The sequence below is a fragment of the Ictidomys tridecemlineatus genome, chromosome 11, assembly GCF_052094955.1.
Source record: "Ictidomys tridecemlineatus isolate mIctTri1 chromosome 11, mIctTri1.hap1, whole genome shotgun sequence".
Lineage (NCBI taxonomy): Eukaryota > Metazoa > Chordata > Mammalia > Rodentia > Sciuridae > Ictidomys > Ictidomys tridecemlineatus.
The window spans coordinates 109977367-110003420 of record NC_135487.1 but is presented as its reverse complement, the minus strand read 5'-3'; the positions used below and the strand labels follow the sequence as shown (position 1 = coordinate 110003420).

Here is a 26054-nt window from a genome sequence, read left to right as displayed (position 1 = left end):
ACCAACTTATATGTCAGCAGATTTTTCAACTCAGACCCTCAAAGCCAGGAAATTGTGGAAGAACATATACCAAGCTTTGAAAGAAAATGGATGCCAACCAAGAATCTTAATCTAGCAAAACTAAGCTTTAGATTTGATGATGAAATAAAAACCTTTATGATAAACAAAAGTTAAGAAAGAATTTACAACTAGAAAGCCTGCACTACAAAACATCCTCAGCAAAATAATCCAAGAAGAGAAAATGAAAAACAATGATGAAAATCAGCAGAGAGAGAGGGATTACACTAAAGGAAAATCTAATCAAGAGGAGAAAACAAGTCACAATAAATACCGAAAATAAACAAAAATGGCTGGGAATAAAAATCATGTCTCAATAATAACTCTGAATGTTAATGGCCTAAACTCACCAATCAAAAGACATAGACTAGCAGATTTGATAAAATAATAATAATAAAAAAAGACCCAACAATATGCTGCCTCCAAGAGACTCATCTAATAGAAAAAGACATCCACAGACTGAAGGTGAAGGGTTGGGAAAAATCATATCACTCACATGGACTGCAGAAGCAAGCAGGGGTTTCCATCCTCATATCAAATAAACTAGACTTCAAACTAAAATCAATCAAAAAAGATAAAGAAGAACACTACATACAGCTCAAGGGAACTATACATGAATAAGACTCAACAATCATAAATATATATGCCCCAAACAATGGATCACCTACGTTCATCAAAAAAACTCTTCTAAAGTTCAAGAGCCAAATAGACCACAACACAATAATTCTGGGTGACTTTAACACACCTCTTTCATCACTAGATAGATCTTCCAAACAAAAGCTGAACAAAGAAACTATAGAATGCAATAATATAATCAATAAATTAGACTTAACTGACATATAAAGAATATTTCATACTTCAACAAGAGAATACACTTTCTTCTCAGCAGCACATGGGTCCTTCTCTAAAACAGACCATATACTATACCACAAAGCAACTCCTAGCAAATATTTAAAAAAGTAGAGATACTACCCTGCATTCTATCAGATCATAATGGAATAAAATTAGAAATCAATGATAAAATCAGAAATAAAATCCACTCCAACACCTGAAGACTAAATAATATGCTATTGAATGAACAATGGGTCGCACAAGACATCAAGGAAGAGATTACAAAATTTTTAGAGATGAATGAGAACACAGATAAAACATATAAAAATCTCTGGGACACTATGAAAACAGTTCTAAGAGGAAAGTTCACTGCATGGAGTTCATTCCTTCAAAGAAGAAAAAGTCAACAAATAAATGACCTAACATTACATCTCAAAGTCTCAGAAGAAGAAGAACAAATCAACCCCCAAAGCAGAAAACAGGAAATAATTAAAATCAGAGCTGAAATCAGTGAAACTGAAAACAAACAAACAAAACAATTAAAAAAACTGACAAAAAACAAAATTGGTTCTTTGAAAAAATAAATAAAATTGACAAACTCTTAACCTTCCTAACAAAGAGAAGGAGAGAGAAAACTCTAATCTGCCTAAATTGAATCAGAATGATATACACAATTTAAACAGATCAATTTCAAGTGACGAAATAGCAGATGTCATCAAAAGACTACCAACCAAGAAAAGCCCAGAAACAGATGGATACACAGCCGAGTTCCACAAGACCTTTAAAGAAGAACTAATACCAGTACTTCAGACCAATATCTCTAATGAACATAGATGCAAAAATTCTCAATAAAATTCTGGCAAATCAAATGTAAAAAAATATCAAAAGATAATGCACCATATTCAAGTGGGATTCATCCCATTGATGCAAGGTTGGTTCAACAAACAGAAATCAATAACGTAATTCTTCATGTCAATGGACTTAAAGATAAGAATTCATATGATCATCTCAACAGATGCAGAAAAAGCATTTGACAAAATACAGCACCACTTTATGTTCAAAACACTAGAAAAAATTAGAGACAACAGGAACATATCTCAACATCATAAAGGCTATCTGTGCTAAACCCCAGATAGCCAACATTATTCTAAATGGAGAAAAAATTGAAGGCATTTCCTCTAAAAATTTGAACAAGACAGGGATGCCCTCTTTCACCACTTCTATTTAACATAGTTCTTGAAACACTGGCCAGGGCAAAAGAAAGAAATTAAAGGGATACACATAAGAAAAGAAGAACTCAAACTGGCACTATTTGCTGATGATATGATTCTATACCTAGAAGACCCTAAAAGTTCTACCAGAAAACTTCTAGAACTAGTAAATGAATTCAGCAAAGTATCAGGATATACAATCAACACCCATAAATCAAAGGCCTTTCTGTATATCAGTGATAAATCCTCAGAAGTGGAAATGAGGAAAACTATCTCATTTACAATAGCCTCAAAATAAAATAAAATACTTGAGAATCAACTTAACAGAAGAGGCAAAAGAGCTATATAAAGAAAATTAACAGAACCCTAAAGAAAGAAGTCAAAGAAGACCTTAGAAGACAAAAAGGTCTACCTTGCTCTTGGATAGGCAGAATTAATATTATCAAAATGACCATACTTCCAAAAGCACTATACAGATTTAATGCAATTCCTATCAAAATCCCAATGACATTCCTCATAGAAATAGAAAAAGCAATCATGAAATTTATCTGGAAAAATAACAGACCCAGAATAGCTAAAGCAATCTTTAGCAGGAAGAGTGAAGCAGGTGGCATCACTATACCAGACCTTAAACTATACTACAGAGCAATAGTAACAAAAACAGCATGGTATTGGCACCAAAACAGATTGTCAGACCAATGATACAGAATAGAGGCCACAAGATTAAATTATCTTATATTAGACAAAGGTGCCAAGAACATGCATTGGAGGAAGGATAGCATCTTCAACAAATGGTGCTGGGAAAACTGGAAATCCATATGCAACAAAATGAAATTAAACCCCTCTTTCTCACCATGCACAAAACTCAATTCAAAATGGATCAAGGACTTAGAAATAAAACCAGACACCCTGCATCTAATAGAATAAAAAGTAGGCCCTAATCTCCATCATGTGAGATTAGGCCCCAATTTCCTTAATAAGATACCTAACACAAGAATTAAAATCAAGAATCAATAAATGGGATGGACTCAAACTAAAAAAAGTTTCTTCTCAGCAAAAGAAACAATCTGTGATGTGAATAGAAAGCCTATATCTTAGGAGCAAATCTTTACCCCTCACACATCAGATAGAACATTAATCTCTAGGGTATATAAAGAACTCAAAAAGTTAAGCACGAGAAAAACAAATAACCCAATCAAAACATGGGCCAAGGACCTGAAGAGACACTTCTCAGAAGATGTTATACAATCAATCAACAAATATACGAAAAAATATTCATCATCTCTAGCAATTAGAGAAATGCAAATCAAAACTACTTCACCTCACTTCAGTCAGAATGGCAGCTATTATGAAGACAAACAACAATAAGTGTTGGCGAGGATGTGGGGAAAAAGTATACTTATACACTGCTGGTGGGACTGCAAACTGGTGCAGCCAATATGGAAAACAGTATGGGGACTTCTTGGAAAATTGGGAATGGAACCACCATTTTACCCAGCTATCCCTCTCCTCAGTCTATACCCAAAGGACTTAAAAACAGCATACTACAGGGACACAGCCACATCAATGGTTATAGCAACACAATTCACAATAGCTAAACTCTGGAACCAACTTAGATGCCCTTCAATAAATGAATGGATTAAAAAATGTGGTATATATACTCAATGGAATATTACTCAGCAGTAAAAGAATAAAATCATGGCATCTGTAGGTAAATAGATGGAGTTAGAGAAGGTAATGCTAAGTGAAGTCAGCCAATCCCATAAAACCAAATGCCAAATGTTTTCTTTGATATAGGGAGGCTGATTCATAGTGGGATAGGGAGGGGGAGCATGGGAGGAATAGACGAATTCTAGATAGGGCAGAGGGGTGGGAGAGGAAAGGAGGGGGCATGGGGTTATAAATAATGGTGGAATATGATGATCATTATTATCCAAAATACATGTATGAAGACATGAATTGGTGTGAATACTTTTTTATACAACCAGAGATATGAAAATTGTTCTGTATATGTATAATAAGAATTGTAATACCTTCTGCTGTCATATATAAATTAAAAAAATAAAAAATAAAAAACTATTGGTACTAGAGATAATCAGATTTTTAAAAGTGAATATTAAGGCTAAATTTAAATTAGATAACAAAATAAAGTCAATACCTAACTTCAGATAATAAAATTCTATAATTATGGTGATAAAACCACCTGAACTGTAAAAAAAAAAAAAAATCATCACATGTATTTTAAGCTTCCCACTGAAAATTACTATTTGCTTATTGCTAATTTCACAAAAATCAGCATATTAGAAAGATAACAGATTTGTCCTATAAAAATTGATAAGCCTATATTATATACATATCCCATCCATTATTTTGGCCAAATTATGGATTGCACAATTCTGAGGGTATTATTTCTTTTGTACTATTTTTAAATATAACATTCTATTATAACATTCTGTCTTGTGCTTAATTGCTATTCTCCATCTTAAATCTCTCCTTTTTTTTTTTTTTCCTTTTTTTTTGGGTGGGGAACAGGAACCAGGAATTGAACCCAGGAGTGCTTAACCACTGAGCCACATTCCCAGCCCTTTTTTTTTTTTAAAAAAAAAATTTTATTTGGAGACAGGGCTTCGCTTGCTCAGGGCCATACACATCTTCCAAGTTGGGGAGAATCTAGATTTGGAAAAAATAAGCACAATTGAGTGAATAACAAAAAAATTCAACACTAATATTATATATAAGGAATATTCTAGGAAATGTAATCTGACTACAGTCAGATGAGCAAAGAGTAAGGAAAGAAACTATTTTCCTGTATTATTCTCTTTTATTATAAGGAACAGTTATAGAAACTCTTCAAATATGTCTAATATTGCATGTGATATGGATCTAAATAGATTAAAAAATTTCTCTTCAACTGTGACAGCATAAAATCTAGAGAAGATAGTTTACTAAACTTCTATATGAACTAAATTAAATCTAATAGCTGATATTTTACAGATGTTCAGGAGTTTTTTAAAAAATCCAGAAACCTAGAAAAAGAAAGTACTATATTTTAGAAGTCTAATATTAGGTTTGGAACCAGTCCTGCATTATGCCTCAGAATAAACTGAAATGATATATTAATAACTAACCTAGTATGCCATGTAGATAATGTTTGAAACCACCAAGTTTCATGCTAGGTGTCATAAACAGATTCAGTAATGTTTCCACAAACTCAGTAACTATTAAAATAGGCCATGTTCACCAAATGGTGGAATGAATTAAGATTACTAAATTGGAATTAATATTAATTCTAATTCCAACAACAGATGAAAGTGACATCCCAAGGCAATAATTACAGTATGGGGAATTTAGCTGAAATAATGAAGGAGAAGTAGATGGGTATTTTTAAACGTGGTAGCCAAAAATTATAGCAGAGCTGCAAGAAAATATAGCAGAGGATATAATAACCTGCTGGGAAGTTAGCAAAATTATACTCAGTAAAATTACACCTTTTAATTAAAGGATCTAAATTAAGATTAAAGACAAGTAAAAACATTGAAAGGCCTGAAAATACAGGACACAAATTAAATAGTAATCTTTTCTGGTTATAGCATGACAAAGAAGGTCACAGGTTCAACTTGCAATGTGAAAATAACAATCAGAAGAATCAGCAATGTTGTTATAAAATGTAAATGTTAGAATTATAAGGGAATCCTTTTGTACCTATGTAGTTTATGATTTCTCTAGGGTAGGAGATATACCTTGTTCACACTTGAACTTATAAGCATTCAGATAAGTTTCTTCATGTAATGGGTGTTCCTTAATTAATTATAACAATTCTGCTCTCATATTTTTGGTAGATTTGCTATATTAAATTCTATTTTAAATCTATTTTTTTATTTATGGTCAAAATCCGTACAACCATAAGCCTAATTATCATGGGTCCTAATATACACACTGAATATCCATTCTGGTCCTCAATGTTTTACCAGCTTTAGTATATATATCCTAAAATTTAAGTAAACAATTGTAAATATGTAATTTAAGTATAAAATTTAAGTACATAATGATACTCCATATCATCAACATGACTTAATTTAGCTTTTATTTATAACAAATCACTTATTTTGTATCATATACCAATTTGAAACTATCCAAAACTAATATTGCTTCAACATCCTCCTGAGTTTTATATATATATATATATATATATATATATATACATACATATATATATTTTTAAAGAAATGGAACCACTTATTAGTTAATGAGAGAACCGAAAGATCAATTTCACCATAATTTTAATTTCTTACTATATAAAAATAACCTGACAGACTTATAAACTAGGATAAATTTTAAGCCGATAATCATATTTGTGTCATGGTACCTAATGACAAATTTATCTTAAAGCAGAAATTCAGTTATTTTATAAAAGCAACAATTCCACTTCTGAAATCAAAGAGAAATTACGAGTTTTTAGGCTTTCAGCCCATTACTTATTTTTTTATAGAAATATACATTTTTAAAGCTAAAGAAAACTGTGGGGTTCTAGTCCAGTATTTCTCAACCCTTTTTCATTACTGGACTCTCAATGAGCCATTTTAGGCTTAAAAAAATTGCTTTCTCCTTCCATGGAAATTTGATAGCAAATATATACTCAATGTCTATTTATGACTATGCATAATCTACTCTACAAAACAGGAAAAGAAATTTTTTTCACCTCCCCAAAAGCCAATTTTTGTCACCATTAAGTTCAGAAAATATTACACATTTTCCCAAAGGAATGTCTTTTTAGTTAAAGGCACAAAACTCCAAAAAATGATTGGCAAATTATGTAAAAGACAAGCTACCTAATACCTATTACACATCCAAGATAACTACTATTCTCTTTTGTTTATTCCTATTTTCACAAGTATATAGGTAAGACAGGATAACCTTGAAATCAGTCATTTCTTATGTTCTTTTGAGTAACTGGTTTATTGACTCTGAAATAAATGGCTAAAATAGATTCTTATATTAAAATGAATAATGCTGTTCCTTATACCCCCACAGTGTCTCTTGTCTTTAAAACAATTAGTTCAAAATCTTGAATTCTGAATTTTATAAAATGATGCAGAAACACATTTCTGAAATTAAAATTAAAGTTCTTAATAGAATGATGTACTGTGTTATTTGTAAACTATTTTGAAATAAAAAGTACCTATATATTTTCTAATTTCAAAATATACTTTTTAACTTAGATGTTATTTTAGACCAAATAATTAGTTTTATTAATATTCTTACCAGTTCTGTCATAAGACTCATGACATGTACGTGCAATTTCTGCCCCTAATTCTAAATAATGACCAGCTTTATCCTTTCTGGAACCATCTGCTCCTAGTGCAAACATTCCCCCAGCAAAGCAAGCCAAATGTCCCATCTTCTTTTCCAAGTGTCCATTCTTCCATTCTCCAATAAAGACAAGACCACCCCGGGACTTCTTAATAAGGTGTTTTTCTATAGCCTGTAAAAAAGAAAAGATATTCAAACTTTTAAAAGCAATCTATTAGCTCAAATATATATTTCTGGCTATCATAAAATGATTGCAATATAATAATCTATAAAGCAGTAGTTTTCCCACACTGAAAGACATAATTTATAATAAGTTTTGGAAGGAGTAACCAAATTGAACACAACTTGTAACAAATATTCTATAATCACTTCTGTACGACAGAATGGGAATCCTAATTAGAATGATATACTTCATGTATGTATAATATGTAGAATACCCTACTCTTATGTATAACTAAAAAGAATTAAAAACAAACAAACAAAAAGAGTGGGAGAGGTGAGAGTTGGCTGAAAGAGTTCCTTTATATATAATATTAACCATTATGCTTTTGTCTTTAGGGCTAAATGAAATTAATAATAATCAGTCAACTGATTGTAATGAGAAGCTATACCAAAAAGGTTGTATCATTTCTATTTCATATAACAAAATCTGAACAGAAAGAATATCCAAGTTAATAAAAAAATGATTTTAATAGTTAAAGTGGTTCTTCATTTTCCATGCATCCATGTCACTTGGAAAAATACTTTAAAAAGGCACCATTAGGTAAGCCACCTAACACATTACAAGGCTTTCAAAACTAGTTGAAAGTTAAATATTTATCCCTTAGTTCTTTAGTCCTTTACTCTCAAACTTAGACATCTGTCTGGGATATTGTGTCATGGATGAGAGGACACATAATAAAGAGTCCATCCTTATGGAATATCAGTTTTTCTAAAAAGACATGGGGATAGTGAGGGAAATATTTTACACCAAACTGAAATATAACAAAGCATTAGAGTATAAAAATCACATTTCATTTTAAAGTGAAGTTTTTAAGCACTTTGTTCCTTTGGACTATGATCTCAAACTTTGCAAAGAAGGCTACGGATTAATTTTTTGTTGTTTAGAGGCATTTCTATGGAAAAGTATAAGAAATTGCATTAATTCAGTTCTATTTGGTAGAAATAATTGTATATGATTAATGACTCCACTTTCTGATGAAACAAAGAAATATTTCTTTGAAGAATTCTCATTTTAATTGTGTACTGTTCTGTGACAATCTGAATAACAAATTAACTTGGTAAAAATATATTCTGTATTCTTGGCAATAATATATAAGTTTTATAGAATTGCAGGGGAGGGCTATGACTTTTTCATCATCTTATACTCCAGAAGGTCTGTTATATACTCTGCACTCACTAAAAGTTTAGTAAGTAAATAATTTAATAAATGAATGGTGCTCTTAATGGTTGTATTTGACCTGTTAGGAGAGTGAGACAGAGCTGATAACCAAAATGCTAAAGAACTAAGAGTAGATTATAAGCTTTGTTGTTGTGGTTGTTGTTGTCTTTTGACCATCATACTCTGAAGCACATATGTAAAAGATTATTCTTCTAAATGAAGGGGCAATGTTTTTCATCCTTGTGGACTTCATGATACTAGCAGGTTTTCTGCATTAAAGTTACTCCACCAATGCCTAAATAATAATCCATGTTTTTGTTTATACATTTTTACAGGGTGTCTTTTGACAGTTTGTCATTTCTGTTGACTACAACATAAATTTTATCATGTTATAATTAAAAGATATCCAAACATAACTTCATGAATTTACTAGGACTACAGAAATAGGTTAGGTTAGTATAAGCTTTCACCAGTAATTTACTTCTGGATTTGTAAAATTGTTTGTATGGCCTTCTTCTAAAAATATGACAAATACCTAAGAATGCAACTTAAATAAAATACCAAACTGCTGTGGCAGTTAGTAACATTATTGCTCTTCAATTAAAATGTGGTAAATTGTCACTAATATTGGCATTATGTCATGTTCCAAAAGACTTTCGAAAAATCACATTTTGTTCACCTTTAAAAATTAATGACAAAACATAAATTTGATCAAAGTATAAAACCTGTGATTAAGAAAACTAAGATGCAGGAACCAAGGATATGGGAATTTGTAAGGGTAGAGGAGGTTAAGATACAGATGGAAAGAATTTAAATAGAATAGCTCAGAAAGACAAATTTTAGAAATGATTTATTTCAAATTTGAATAAATTTAAAAATAAGTGCCATACCTATCTCTTCCATGCATTTAATATGTTTTTTTTTATTTTACAATTTATATATACTCTGTCTCCTTACAGAATGAACAGTTATTAAAGATAAACTGACACTGCAGAAATTACAAACTTGAAATCATGGCTCAAAAAAAAAAAGTTGACCAATTTTTATTAAGCTCAGTAGGAGTCCATTCCAGACTTAAGAACTAATAAAAATAGGACATAGAAAACAAATACAGAAACATTTATAAAACACCTAATGTAGATGGAAATAATTTTAAATTATAAGATTAACTTTCAAAATGATTATTACTTCTTTCAAAGTATATATAATTAAAAAGGTAATAACAAATATAAAATAATTTGTGGTCATTTAGGCAAGAATTAAGAAAAAAAGAAGAAAATGGTTTTAGATTATTACAAGAAACAGCCAATTACATGGTAAATGACATGTCATATTTTAAAAATAAAAATATTAAATTCAGTCATACATTTATCAAATACTGGACATTTTTCATTGGGTAGTATGCTTCATGCTGAGATAATGACAAATTAGTCTCTGCCCTCAAAGGAACCCAAAGTTTAGTGGAAATGAAAAAGGGCTATTTCTAGTACTATGATCCTAAGAATAGTCTTAAATAATTCTTCCTAGTTAATGATTATTCTTGAATCATAAAAATATCTAGGTTTTTTTAATCATGCCAACGAAGAGCGAAACTCTCCAACTTTTCAAAAATTTAAGACTTCATAAAATTTTTTAGAAGTAACATATAAAAATTTAAATTCTTGATTACACCTTAATTTAGCTCACTTTTTTAGTTAATCCTTCCACAACCATTCATTGAGTGACTTTAATGGGTAAAACACTGTGTTACACACATTAAGGTCAACTCCTGTGTATTTCAAACAGCAAATGAAGGGTATTAGGTCCTTAAAAATAAGGATATAAAATGAGTAATAAAAGCCTTGCTTTAAGTTAAAAAACTACAATGCTGAAAACTGATCACTGACTATCTCAAAATGGTGTGATTATACAAAATACATAAAAAGTAATTAAAATCATTAGAAAGATGTGGGTTTATAATAGATCTGAAAGCCAGGAACTTATTAAATGGTTAACACATTTTTTATTTCACAATTTTTGTCTGGAAATTTCCCATATAAATGCTTCCTAGAATGACTTGTTCTAAATTTCAACACTAGATCACAACACTGAAGTATGAAATTATACAAGTATGAAACAAGTGACGAAGAGAATGAGCTCTGCAACCAGACTGTTCAGTTCCAGGCTCCATAACTTACCAGTATGTGACCTTCAACATTAACCTCATGGTGCCTTAAGGTCCTCATATACAAAGTCAGGGCTAGAACAGTGCTTGGCACATGGAAAGTACTTATATAAGTGTGATATTATAATTACTTACTCACAAAGATCTCAGCATATAGGTTTAAACAGTCATTTAAAGAAGAAATGTTTAAGCTGGGTGTAGTGATGCACACCTGTAATCCCAGTGGTTTGGGAGGCTGAGGCAGGAGGACCTGGAGCTCAAAGCCAGCCTCCACAAAAGGGAAGCACTAAGCAACTCAATGAGACCCTGTCTCACAGGGCTGGGTATGTGGTTCAGTGGCCACGTGCCCATGAGTTTACTCCACCCACCCCCCAAGAAGAAATGTTTATGGAAATAAATGTGAAGTCGTAAGTTTTTCCAGTCTTATAGATGTTAACTAAACTAAAATAAATTCTCCTAAAGTATCTATACTAAACTTCAACAATTTCTCTAAAATGTTACAGATAAAAGAAGACTTGGTATAAGGATTTGCTATTAAAACACTAAAAACTCTCCCTCTCTCTCAAAAAGATGTTGTGTCCTCCGAGAACTAAAACACTAAAAAGCTCTATAGTAAATGCACATAATAAAATGCTTACATATTTATTTCCTGAATGCATAACAAAATGGTTATTCCTGAAAGCATATAATAAAATATTATTTTTTGAGTCACTATCAAATAATTGTACATTCAATATGTTAAGCAGGAAAATATTCTGAAAATAATCACCTCAATAGCATCATCATACATCTTCCTTGCTTCATGATCTGTTTTATCTGACATCAACCAAGCTTTCAGTAAGTATTCATAGAAACTGTCACCCAGACCACCAACTGATGTATGATCTGTAAAAAAAAAAAAAAAAAGAAAAAAAAAGAAAGAAAGAAAAGAGAAGGATACAGATGAAGTAAAGAGAAAAACGGAAGGCAAAGTACTATTTTTCAATCATAATGACTGTTTTACAGATCAATTTAAACTTCAAATTTTGTCCAGTAAAAATATAGCATAAGGGGTTGGGATTGTGGCTTAGCGGTAGAGTGCTGGTCTAGCACATGTGAGGCCCCGGGTTCAATCCTGAACACCACATATAATAAATAAATGAAATAAAGGTATTGTGCCCAACTACTTAAAAAAAATATATAGCATAACAACTCCTCTCTATACATGTATCCAGGTTTCTAGAAAATCATTTCCTCTGGATCTGATATTTTACATATTTAGGAGCCTTTGTCTTGAATTACTTTTATACCTTGTCATACATCCAAACTTTCACATAATATCAAATAATTACCTTATGTATATTAATAGCTTTAAATATAAAGCTACATTAAATATGAGAGATATACTTAAATTTGATGTTAACCCAAAAGAGGTCACTCTTTAATATTTTTTTATATGATGATTAACGGTGACTCCTGGCCAGACAGTAAATTAAAATATGTCAATTTTTTAAAAACTCAAAAGTTCCTTTACAAATACAATTCTGCAAAATTAGCTGTGAAATTAACATCCTTAATTACTGTCTATACAACTATTTATATATATGTTTATCCTAGGTATAATTCTTATTTTATGGCCATCTATTCTTTTAATCCTATCTAATTTAGTAAATAGTTCCTGAGGCAACCACATTCTTTCATCCCTGACTTTCACCAAACTCTGTCCTACATTCTTAAACTTTGTCTCAAAACTCAACACCCTCCTTGCATTTTCATGCAAGAAAAATATCACATTTTTTATAACCCTTCAATTTGCTCATATTCACTTGTTTTTTAAATTATAAGTAAAAGATAGACCATTTAGTGGTTTATGAGAAAAAATGACTCCCATTTGGGGAAAATGTATGTTAATATGTATCTTTGATTTACAAATTCAATTTGTGGTTGATTAATAATTTCAGAGTAAAACTACAAGTAAACCAGATGAAAACATAAGAACACATCTGGTCTTCCTAAGTAAATGATCTAAGCAAATTCAAAATGAGAAAGCCCATAAAGGACAAGCTTGTATCTTCATATGATACAAGCAAAATACAAGTAAGTCCACAAGATTAAAGAATTAAATGGAAGAAAATATTTGCAATGTATGTAACAGGAAAAAGGTAATTCCTCTAAACAAAGACCTCTGACAAAAAATGAGGCAAACTGAAACAGGATACACACAATAAACAAAAAATAATACATACAAGAAATCACATACCCTATACTCCCAGCAACTCAGGAAGCTGAGGGAGGGAGATCACCTCAGAGACCAGCCTCAGAAATTTAGCAAAACTCTGTCTCAAATAAATAAATAAATAAATAAATAAAAAGGACAAGGGATGTAGATCAGTGGTAAAGTATACTGGGTTCAATTCCCAGTACCAAAAAAGAACCGGGGGAGAGGGGTGGAGGGAAAGAATTAAAAAAAAGAAAAAGCATTTTATAAAAATGAGATTCCACTGTTGTCAGAACCACAAACATTTTCAAAGATTAATAAAACTCAATGTTGATAAGAACTATGGTTCACAGCTGTTGGGACTGAAGGGCAATTTTGTGGTAGCTATCAAAATGTAACCCAGAGGGTTGGCATTGTAGCTCAGTAGTAGAGCTCTTGCCTAGCACATGAGGCAGTGGGTTCGATCCTCAGCACCACATAAAAATAAATAAATAAAATGTAATCTAGAAATTCTAGTTCTAGAATTATCCTTTAACAATATTCACAGAAAAATATAAATACAGATATGAAAAATAAAACAGTTAATCACAGAATTACTTCCATTAGTTAAAAACTAAACCTAAAGTTGCTAAATAAATTGCAATATGAACCTACTATAGAGACCTATACAATCATTAAAAAGAATCAGGCTCATCTGTATTCTAACTCTGTAGGATATCCATATGCTATTGAGTGGTGGGGAGGGAGCAGAATAATACAGTTTGACAACACTAAATATTTGATTTATATGCTTAAAGAATGTTAGCATACATATAGAAAGGATCTGAAAAAACAGCTATAAAAATAATTATTTTTAAAGAAGGAATCCTTAAATTTTAACTTTATATACTTAATTATATTAACTGAATACATGTAACTATATATAACTAAAAACCATATCTTGTAGAAAATAATAAATGGGTAAATTACCTTCAGCAATACATCTGCTAATAACCCAGTAATTCACATATACCTTAAAAAGCTTGCAGCTCAAATGCTTCTTATTTTTTTGTGAAATCTTAAGTGTACATGCTAATGAATTTTTATGTTTACACCAGTAAAACCACTACCAAGTAAAAACATATAGAAAATTTCCAGTTTCCTCCTTCACATAGCCTTCAGTCAATGACTCAATCCCAAAATATAGTCATTTTTCTGATCTCTAGCACCACAGATTTGTTTTATAAGGTTCTGATCTTCATATAAAGTGGTTGTTTACTTTTCACTAAGATTTGTTAACTTAATGCTGTTCTATTTTGTTTTTACCTAAGGTAGGCTTCTGAGTCTCTAATTCAAAGTGATTTGGTATATTGGAAGACACCTGGAGAAGACAGGGCTACAATATGATCCCTTTCTTTAAATCTTGTACCATATCAGAAATCAACAACTAAATTTCTAATAGCTTTAAATACGCAACACATTTACAGTTAATAATTTTATAATTATGGCCATATATGATAATGGGTTTACAGGTTAAGTTATATTTAAGATACTAAATTCTAAGATACAAAATATTTTATAATAATAAAAATCATAAAAGTTAACACAAACTGGGAAGCAGTGAAACCTTAAAAAGGTAGGGCCTGGGGAGGTGTTAAGTCAATGGTTGGCATAATCTTGAAGGGCACTGTGGGACCCTGATCTCTTCCCTCTTTTTTTGCTCACATGAAGTAAACATGTGCTCTCACCACGATGTTCTGGGCCACACAGGTCCAAAGCAATGAGTCCAATGAGTCATGAACTAAGATCTACAAAACTGATACAAAATAAACCTTTCCTCTTTATAAGCTAATTCTCTTAGGTATTTTATTATAGTAACAGAAAGCTGAGTGTCCTAAGAGAAAAAGTAAATCTTTAAAGCAAAACCAGTAAAATTACATTAAAAAATTGACAAATAATATTTTAATATACCTATTTTTAACTGAAAAATCAATCAGAAAAAAAGTAGAAAATGAATCTGAAAAGTCTTATTTAACAGGCTAAGAAGTCTGAATTGCCTTAAAGACAAGTAGATTCTCTGCTAAACCATAACCTACTTGTGTCTTCATAGACCCCACAGCACCTAGGTCAAACTGTCAGGTTTCTAACACAGGTTCTACCAGATAGAATGTGGACAAGACAAGAAATCAAGAAGAGAAAAGTTTAAAATAATACTAAACTCAATTCTGTATCAATGGAGTCTAGGGTACCTGTAATATACTCAGGCACAAATATCCTGTACAACATGTGGCAATACAAGTTTAAAGCCCAAAGAAGAGCAATAATGAAATACTGGATTAAACCGGGGCCGGGAGTCCTATAAAAGGCCAGCTAACATATAGCCTCTGTTGCATATTCCTGTTTTGTGTTGTTGTTGTTGTTGATGATGTGTGCTGACGATATGTGCTTAAATAATCCTTTAAAAATGTAAAATACAAAACAGGTCACACAGGCCTGTCTCAGTTTGCTCAATTTGGATCTCATCAATATTATAGGACATAATTCATAATAGAAGAAGAAAGTGATAAGGCTTGAGAAGCAAAATGGAAAGGGTAAGAAGTAGGTATTCCTAGGAATATAAATATTTAAAAAGCTGCATGAAGAAGAATATGAAATAAATTCCCAGTCCTTGAAAGTGAACTGGACTTGTGATATGGTTTGGATCTGGAATGTCCCTCAATAGCTCATGTGTTGAAGTCATGGTCTCCAATGCAGCAAGGTTCAGACATAGAGATTTTAAGCAATGATTGGACCATGAGGGCTCTGACCTAGGTGTATGGACTACTGGGAGGTAGGACCTAGTTAGAGGAAGTAGGGCACTGTGGGCATTCCCTGGAAGAGTTTATCTTTTCCCCAAACCTCTTCCTTTTCTGCTTCTGTCTCACACTATGCTTCCTAACTGTTGTAAGCAAAGAAGCTTTCCTCCACCATGCACTTCCAGGAGGACATTCTGTCTCACCATAGACCCAGAAAAATGGAATCAGCCAACCATGGACTGAGACCACTGAAACCTTAAACAAAATAAATCTTTCTTCTGTTAAGTTTTGTTATTGTCAATTATTTGGTCACAGCAATAAAAGAAGATTAACAAACAACCCTGTATCTTGCTTTGTTTAAATGAATGTAGTAAAATCTAACAGTGTGCCAGTTTCCAGCTTAACCCTCAAGAAGCCTTGTATGTTCTAACTTCTTTTTGGGGATTCTGCTACTGCTAAGTAAAGAAGTAAGCTGTGATACATTCCCATAGATGATGAAGATCACATGAAGCACAGCTGAGTCTTCCCAAATGGGGCCATGCTAGTTTGTGTTAGGTAGCAATAGCTAACTAATATATTGTCTTTTTTTTGACTAGTTTACAGGACAGTCAACATAACACAGAAGAAATTACTTTTAAAGGGGTTGGGGGAAGCAGAAGCCAAAAGGCAATAATGCATTGAGAAGTAAACAGAAATAGGAAAAAACATGAACTATATCAATAAATATTAAACTAAAAGGCTTTATCATAAGAAGAGATGTAGAACATTCATCAGAAGTGGGCAATAGCATCTAAAAAGACAGCAATGGGAAAAGAATCGTAAAATTTAATATGTAGCATAATTAAATAAGAACACCAAAAAAGATGAGATCTAGAACATAGTTCAAAGGACAAACACTAGTCCGTACACTGGATGCTGCATTCTCTGAGATCAGAAAAAACAGAGGTGAAACAAAGTAAATAAATTAATTTATAAAGAGATTTCTCGAGTTAGATTCATTTCCTTTCTTCCCTTTCCTCTTATTTCTCTACATCCTCCTTTTATTTTTCTCTTTATTTTGGGGAGTGCTGGAGATTCAACTCACAGCCTTAAGAATGTTAGGTAAGCTGTGTAGCATGAAGCTATATCCCCAGCCTCATCTTTCACTTTAAGAAGCAAGGTCATCTCAGTGGGAGTGAGAGAAAAAGGTATGAAGATGAACAACAAGAAAACTACCAGAAAAGTTGTTCTCAGAACCTAAAGGAGAAAACAATCACCTAGTAGAAAAGAATGAGATATTCAAGAAGCAGTAGCAAACAAAATCTCTTTGAACCACAAGTTCATAATGAAATATCCAGCACCGAGGAAGATAAAATTTACAGTATGTGACATCTACCAGGAAAAACAACCCACAGTAAGATTAAGATTTCAGTCAAAACTGATCCAGAACTGACACAGATGGTTCAATTATCAGAGAGGAACATTAAAACAGTTATAACTACGTCACATGTGCTCAAAAAGTTAAGTAACAAGAAAGATACAAAAAAGATTCAAACTGAACTTCTAAAGATAAAAACTACAATGTCAGAGGTTTTTTTAAAAGCCTCAGCAATTCTTTTTTGTTTGTTTGTTTTAATGTATTTGTTGTTGGATCTTTATTTTATTTGGGGTGCTGAGAGTGGAACCCAGTGCTTCATACATGCTAGGCAAGAGCTCTACCACTGAGCCACAACCCCAGCCCTGTCAAGAGGTTGTTTGTTTGTTTGTTTGTTTGTTTGTTTTTAATATACTGGCTGGTACTAAAGGTAGATTAGACAATACATTAGAAAAGATGAGTGAACTTGAAAGCTTGTGATAAAAACTATTAAAAAAACAAACAGAAAAAAAGCAGGGTTGGATTTTAGGTCAGTGGTAGAGTGCTTGCTTATTATCTGCAAGGCCCTGGGTTCAATCCCTAGTATCACAAAAAAAGTTAAAAAAGAGAAGGAAGCTATGCAGAATCTCTGAAGGAAAAATAAAATTTATTTGAAGAAATATTGGCCAAAGACTTTCCAAATTTGATGGCAGTTATAAACTCACATGAAAACGAAAACATAATATACTAAAATTTGTGGGATGCTACTAAAGTAGTACTTAGGGAGAAATTAATATATGAAACTATTAGGTAAGAGAAAAGTTCTTATCAAGAACCTGAAGATTCACCAGGTGTAGCGACACATGCCTGTAAATTCCAGTGACTCGGAAGGCTGAGAGGAAGAGATACTAAGTTTGAGACCAGCCGAGGTAAAATAGCAAGGCCCTAATTTAGCAAGATCTCTTAGTGAGACCCTGTCTCCAAATTAAAAAAATAATAAATAAATAAAATGGCTGGGACGGATTTAGCTTTAACCTGAAAAAACTAAAAAAGGAAGAGCAAATTAAGTCCAAAGCAACATAAAAAGAAAGCAAATAATAAAGGTTAGGGCAAAAATCAAAGAAAAATTCTGTAGATACTAATAAGGAAATAAATTATAAACAACTTCATATCAATAAATTAGGAAAATTGGACAAAATGGAAAAATTCTATGAAAGACAGAAATTACCAAAACTCACTCAAGAAAGAGATAAAATGAACAATACTTTCTCTGCCAAAGAAATTAAAAACTCTCCCAAAAGAGAACTCCAGGTCACACGGTTATACTGGTAAATTATACTAAACACTAAAGAAGAAACAGTATTGGTTCTGCACAAACTCTCACCAAAAATCTGAGGGTGAAAGCATGCTTCACAACTAATTCTATGAGGTCATTATAATGACCTTATCAAAATAAGGCAAATACAAAAAAAAAAAAATTCTACAGCATAATATCTCTCATTTAACAAAATCAAATCCCACAAAATATTAAAAAGATAACATAATTAGTTAAGTGTGCTTTATACTAGGAATGCAATACAGATTAAATATTCAAAATTAATTAATTCACTGTATAATCTGTTACAGTTTGGATATCAAGCACCCACACAAAGCTTCTCTGTTAATGTAGGAATATTCAAGAGTAAAATTGTTACAGGGGTCTTTTTTATGAAACAGAAGTCCACTTTATGTTTTGAATGTAAATCTTAAAACTTGACCACTGGCAGCTTATTTTAAAATTGACTTTTATTTTTTTCCTTTCCCCTTTCCCTCTTTCTGTCCCTAACTGCAAGGAAAACAAGATTAACATTCTTCATGTCTTAAATCTAAGTTATCTGTCCTTCTATTTACTGCCTACCTGAACAAAAAAAAATTCTGGACCTGCCAATGGGGAAACAGCTTTTCTTAAGGATAAATTTGAACATTGATTATTTCTACTGATAATATCTGGAAAACAGCCCTGATATACCCCCCCCCTTAAAAACCCTCTGTTCCCTCTAGTAACTTAACTGGCAGCCTGTGATGTGAATCTGTTGCCTTTCTCTTCTGCTAACAAAGCAATACAACTTTTCCTCTTCCTCGACGTCTTGGTCCTGTATTGGATTAGCATTAGGGACAAGGACCCCACTTTAAGTATCAAAATGATTAGACATGAGACCTATAGCCGAATCAGTCCATTCTAATTTGAATGTACTAACTGGGTGGTAACTGTAGGCAGGAGGGGCACGATTGGAGGAAGTCTCACTGGAGGCATGCTCAGGAAGGGCTCATCTTTCCTGTGGTCCCTTCCCCTATCTCTCAACATCCTTGTCACCATGAGCCAAGTAGCTTTCCTCTGCCCTTTGGTCATGATGCTCCAGAGGGATGGAACTAGCTGACTGTGGACTGAACTTCTGAAACCATGAGTCCAAAATAAACTTTTCCTCCTCCAAGTTGCTCTTGTGAGGTATTTTGGTCACAGTGATGAAAAGCTGACCAACACAAAAATTGACATCAAGAAGTGAGGTCACTGCTATGACTAATCTGACCATATGGTATACAAGCCCTTGGAACTGGTTTGTGGGAAGAGTTTGGAAAAGCTTGGAGATGCAGAATAAAGAAGACTTAAAATGATGTAAGTGGAGCTTAACAGGTAATTCTGGTGGTGATTCAGAAAACCAGAATACTGATAGGAATGCAGGGCAGTAAAGACTGAGGTTTCAGTGGAGAACAAGGATTCTACTGGAAAGTGGATTAGAGGCATTCATGTAATATTCTGGCAAAGAACTTAGTCTACATTTTGCCCATGTCCTTAGACTTTCTGTGAGGCCAAATTTAAAGGTGATGGGCTAATTAATTGATTTGGTGGTGGCTATTTTAAGGCAGCACAGCATTTAGGCAGTGACATGGATATTATTATTGGCTTTCAGCCAAGTTTACTTTGAGAACTGGGGATGGAAAACATGACAGATACATTTTAAAAACTTGCAGTTTGGCCTAAAAAGTGTGTAAAACTGAGGCCAAGGAAGGTATGATTGTTGAAATGATTATGGGCACTAAATAGGTGTTAAGTATTTTGCACAGAGACAATAGGAAAGATGCCTTGAGAGTGTCTCAGGAACTGGCAAGACCATACTCATTGCAGCCTCAAGAATATACCTGTAAAAAAAATTTTTTTTTTTTTTTTTTGGTGCTGGGAATTGAACCTATCAGTGTTTAAGTACTGAGCCACAACCCCAGCCCCTTGTATTTACTTATTTATTTAGATAGAGTCTTGCCAAGTTGCTTAGGTTGGTATTGAATTTGTAATCCTTCTGCCTTATCCTTCCAAGTAGCTGGGATTACAGGCATGTGCCACTATGCCCAGTGTAAAAATTCTTTGAGAAGAAACAGTGAAGGAACCCTGCTTGTACAGAGGGTCTAGCAAGTTGTTTTGTCATCCCAGCTGCATCTTCCACATGATGCTACTGAGTTGGGGTAGAAATGTAGGATGCTACATTAATAGGGTTCATGGAGGCTTTCATCAATAAGGAAGGCCTGGGAGGCCAGGAAAAGTATAGTAGGGTTGGAATCCCTGCAGGCCACCCCTGAGAGTACAATGTGTGAAGCTGTGAAGGTAAAGTCAAAGCTGGAATGGGGACCTCAGGAATTAAGAGATGATAGTAATATAGACTCTCTACTTAGGAAAGCTGCTGGCTGCAGAGAAAGTCAAGCTAACACTGCAACTGACAAGGCCAAAAGGGAGGGAGGGATGCCTGTTATTTTGGAGAAAACATCTTGCCACATTGTGTCTTTGATGCCAGAGGTGGAGCTATGAAAAATGTTTGCCACATTGGGTTTAGGTCTTGCTTTGGTCTCATTTCTTCTTCCTATGTCTCATATACTACATATGTATAACCTGATTTTAATTTTTATAGGGGCTCACAGTCAAGAGTTTGCCTTGAGCTTCAGAGGAGACTTTGAACTTGGACTTTTGGGTAACACTGGAACACTTAAGACTATGAGAACTCTTGGATGTATTTTTTATTGTAAGATGAACGTGAGATTTTGGGGAACAGGAACAGAATATTATAGTTTGAGTATGATGACTCCCTCAAAAGCTCCTGTATTAACACAGGAATATTTGGAGGTAAAATGATTAGATTATAACAGTTGTCCATCTAGTTTAATGGACTGACTGGGTGTTAACTATAGGCAGATGCAGCATGGCTTGAGGAGGTACATCACTGGAGGTATGTAATCCATCACTGGAAGGATTCATCTTTCCTACAGCCCCTTCACCACTCTCTCTGTTTTCCAGCAGCCATGAAAAGATCAATTTTCCTCCATTGCTGCCATTGTGTCATGTGTTCTGCCTCACCATGGGCCTAAAACTACGGAATCAGTTGACCAGGAACTAAACCTCTGAAACTGTGGGTCCACTTTTCTTCCTCTAATTTGATCTTGTCAGGTATTTTTGATCACAACAACATAAAGGTGATCAACACATTAACAAACAAAGAAAGAGGCAGAAACAGCATGTAACAAAATTCGACAATCACGCCTGATCAAACAAACAGATACAGCCCATAGCTACCATCATACTTAATGATGAAAGACTGGATGCTTTCTTCCAAAGATCAGGAACAAGACAAGAATATTCACTTTCACCACTTTTCTTCAACATTAGCATCCATATTGGAAATAAAGAAGTAAAACTGTCTTTATTTAGATATATCATGATCATGCATGTAGAAAATTTAGTGGAATTTACAAAACAGTTACTATAATAAGTTCAGCAAGTTGCAGATAAAAGCTTACTATATTAAGATCAATTTATTTCTATAAATTAGCTACAAAATATTTAAATGTAAAATCACTTATAAGAGCATAAAATATAGCATATTTACAGAGAAATCTGACAAAACATATAAGACCTGTGCCTTCAAAGGTACAAAATATTTTTGAGGAATTATAAAGAAATACCAAATAAAGAGATAGATATACTTTGCTTGTGGACTGGAAGAATTAGTAGTTATGAACATGTCAATTCTCCCCAAATTGACCTATCTATTCAATACAATCACTCACACACACACACACACACACACATTCACCAAAAAAAAAAAAAATTCCCAGAAGACTTCTACAGATTGGCAAGGTGAATCTGAAATTAATATGGAAGGGCTGGGAATGTGGCTCAGTGGTAGAGCACTTGCCTGACATGAGTAAAGCCCTGGGTCCAACCCCAAGTACTATAAATAATGATGATGATAAGAAAAATAATTAATAAAATAAAACAAACATGAAAATTCAAAGAGCCTAGGTAGCAAAAACAATTTTAAAAACAAGAAAATTAGAGGTTGGTTCACTACGTCAACCACTGCATTATTTTAAGACTTACAATAAAGCTATACTAATTAAACTACTATGGCACTGGAATAGTAAAACAAATCAACAGAATTGAATAGAACCCTAAAATATACCCATACCTATAGATACAAGTGATTTTTACCAAAGGTACAAAGGTAATACAGTGAAGAAAAGAAAGGCTATTCTAAAAATGGTATTGAAATAATCAGATATACATACACAAAAATAAACTTTGAGTCTTATACAAAAATCAACTCAAAACGAATCACAGGCCAAAACATAAAATCTGTATCTATAAACTTTTAGAAGAAATCTTGTGAAGTTTATAAAGGGTTAGGCAAAGATTTCTTAGATATGACACCAAAAAACAAATTCATGAAAAATCAAATTGATAAAAATGGGACTTCATAATTAGATTATTTTGCTCTTCAGTGCTTTCATTAGGAGAATGAAAAGACAAGTTGTAGGCCGGGAGAAAATATTTGCCAAGAATATATCTAAAAAAGAACCTGTATCTAAAATATGTACTAAAATCTTAGAACTCAGCAATTAAGAAAATAAACAATCCATTATTTTAATGGACAATGGGCAAGAGATTTGATCGAACAATTCACCAAAGAAGGTAAATAAATGAAAAGTTGTTTAATATTATTAGTCATTTTGGAAGTGCTAATTAAAACTAGAATGAGTTGCCACTACATACATAAATGACTAAAATTAAAAGACTGTTGGGAGTATGTGGAGGAACACTACTGAAGGAAATGCAAAATGACACACCCACTTTGAAAAATACTTTGGCAGTTCCTTAAAAAGTTAAACATATACATCAACTATACTCCTAGGTACTTACTCAGGGAAGTGAGAACCTGTGACATTTTGTACATAGATGATCACAGCAGCTATGGTTGTAACAGACCAAAAGAGATGGGGAGGGTGGGTAGGAAAGGAAACGCAATTGTTGATCAACCAGTGTGCAGATAGATACAAACTGGTATTCCACACAAAAGAGTTCTACTGAGAACCACTGATATACAACACGAATGAATCTCAAAATAATCATGCTGAATTACAGAAGCCACACAAAAAAACAAATATAAAAAGCAGATGGATGGTTTCCTAGAGAGGGTGAAGAGGAGACTGATGAAGGAAACACAAAAGAATATGATAGGTACGTTCCTTATTTTGATTGTTGTGAGGTTCTTACAGGTATATACAGATTTCAAAATTTATCAAATAATACATTTTAATATACACACTTTATTGCATGTCAACTGTACATTGATAAAAACAATTTTTAATATAATAAACAAAATTCAAAAAGTTTTTGGAGTTAACCCAAACCTATTAGTAACCCAATAAATTTAACTAATTTTAATTCAGTTTTTAAAATATCAACTCCCAAACTTTTAAAAATGCATGTAAATACTTTTTTACTAAACATATACTGAACTAAAATTGCCCCCTAAATTGAAAATAGTCAAAAGAGAGTTGAGGAGATATAAAAGGTTTATACAGAAGGAGGCAAACAAAGAACAGGAAAGTAAACTGATCAAAATAAAAGAATTGTCAACAGATACTAGTGATCCAACTGGAATAGAAGCTATACATTTATTGTAATTTTTAATTGACAATTTTAATTAATGATTATCAACCGCAATGCTCAGTTGACTGAACATGAATGGGAAAAAGTCAATGGCTGGGCTGATGCAAGTTTGGGAATTTGCTGAACAGAAGAAACAGAAGGATAAATGCACACAGTTTTTCTTATATTACTTAGGATCCTATGTAGTCTAGGCTGGTTAGGAAAGAAAACAACAGGTAATTCCTCTCATCCAAACATTTAAGACCTTTGCTCCATTTGTTCTTTTATTGTGTTCAACCAATAAAATACCAACTTTGTATCAAATGAGCCGTCAGTCTCCTCTAAGCCCAAAGTTCACAATTTTCACCATCAACAAGAACCTCAACAGTGCCTATCACCTTTTCTATGATGTCTTAATTAGTGTTCCTTTTTCCCATTCACTAAAGCAAGTATTTGAAATCTCTTCTTCAAAGTCCCTTCTAATACATAGAGAAAATACAGACCACTTGGGAGGTGGGGAGAAGGGGCAAAATCCTCACATCGTTTCCCTACCTGTCAATTTATCTGTTTCCTTTGCTTGTTATAGAGGGAGAAATGTCTGTTTTCCATGGTATATAATCCTGGCTCTGGACCCTATCTCCTACAGCTTCCCTCTCAGAGTCATCTCCTTCTTAGTTTATTTCTAATATTTATCATTCAATTGAACTGACCTCTTAGCATATGAATGTTTATTAATAAATCCTAAAATAATTTAATAATCCTGTCTGGCTCTGTTATATTCTTTTAGTTTGACATCTACCGGGTGTTTAGTGAAAGGAAAGAGGAAAAACTATAGATGATACCTAGATTTCTAACTAGAGCAAATGAGTGAACAAGTGGTGCTCTTCACTGAAACTGGGAATACTGGAGGGGAAAAATGGCTTGGAGTGGAAGGCATCTGAATTTGGGGCATGTTAAATGTGAAGTGGACATCTACATGGATGAGACAAACAAGCAGTCAGATATGTGGTGATCCAGAGAAGAGCTAATTTGGGGGTATTCATTTGATAGTTATCAATATATAAAATGGAATGGAGCCAAGGGAGTTTACTAGGAGAACACACAGAGTGATCAATGGACATAAATAGTATTTTAAAAAATATGAAAAATTCAAGAATAAGTTGCAGGGGGAGCACAAGAGACACTGAGAATAGGTCAGCATACAAGCAAAAGGATGAAGAGAGAGTGGTGTTACAAAAGTCACGGGAGGTAGGACAGGGCGGTGAGTAAGAGCTTGAGCTCTGCAGCTAGATTGCCTAAGTCTGAACCCTAGGGCTCTGCTGTTACTTGCTAGCAGTATAACTTTATACAAACTACTTTCTTTGTATTTCATTTTCCCCATATATATAAAGGGAATAAAAACTAGTACCTATCTCATAAGGCTATATATTAACTTGCAAATCCAACAAATCAGTAAGTGTAAAGCACTTAGAAATATGACATGTATATAAAAACATGATACAAAAGTTAGTAAGTAAAAGGTAACATTTTTACAAGATGAGGATATACAATCAATCAACATATATGAAAAAATGTTCATCATCTCTAGCAATTAGAGAAATGCAAATTAAAACTACTCTAAGATTTCATCTCACTCCTGTCAGAATGGCAGCTATTATGAAGACAAACAACAATAAGTGTTGGCAAGGATGTGGAGAAAAAGGTACACTCATACGTTGCTGGTAGGAGTACAAACTGGTGCAGCCAATATGGAAAGCAGTAGGGAGATTCCTTGGAAAACTTGAAATGAAACCACCATTTGATCCAGTTATTCCTTTCCTCGGTCTATACCCAATGGACTTAAA

At 33.0% G+C, this 26054-nt stretch overlaps 1 protein-coding gene across 2 annotated transcripts in view; it reads right to left on the bottom strand.

Annotated features, from left to right (window-relative positions):
• Man1a2 (mannosidase alpha class 1A member 2) overlaps positions 1 to 26054 on the bottom strand; it is a 144440-nt gene that overhangs the window by 26479 nt on the left and 91907 nt on the right. For both annotated transcript variants that reach the window (XM_040287337.2, XM_005334925.5), the window contains exons 9-10: positions 11724 to 11839; positions 7362 to 7581 (exon numbers count right to left, since the gene is read on the bottom strand). In XM_040287337.2, coding sequence (XP_040143271.1) covers positions 7362 to 7581; positions 11724 to 11839 — 336 coding nt within the window. The remainder of the gene's footprint in view (positions 1 to 7361; positions 7582 to 11723; positions 11840 to 26054) is intronic.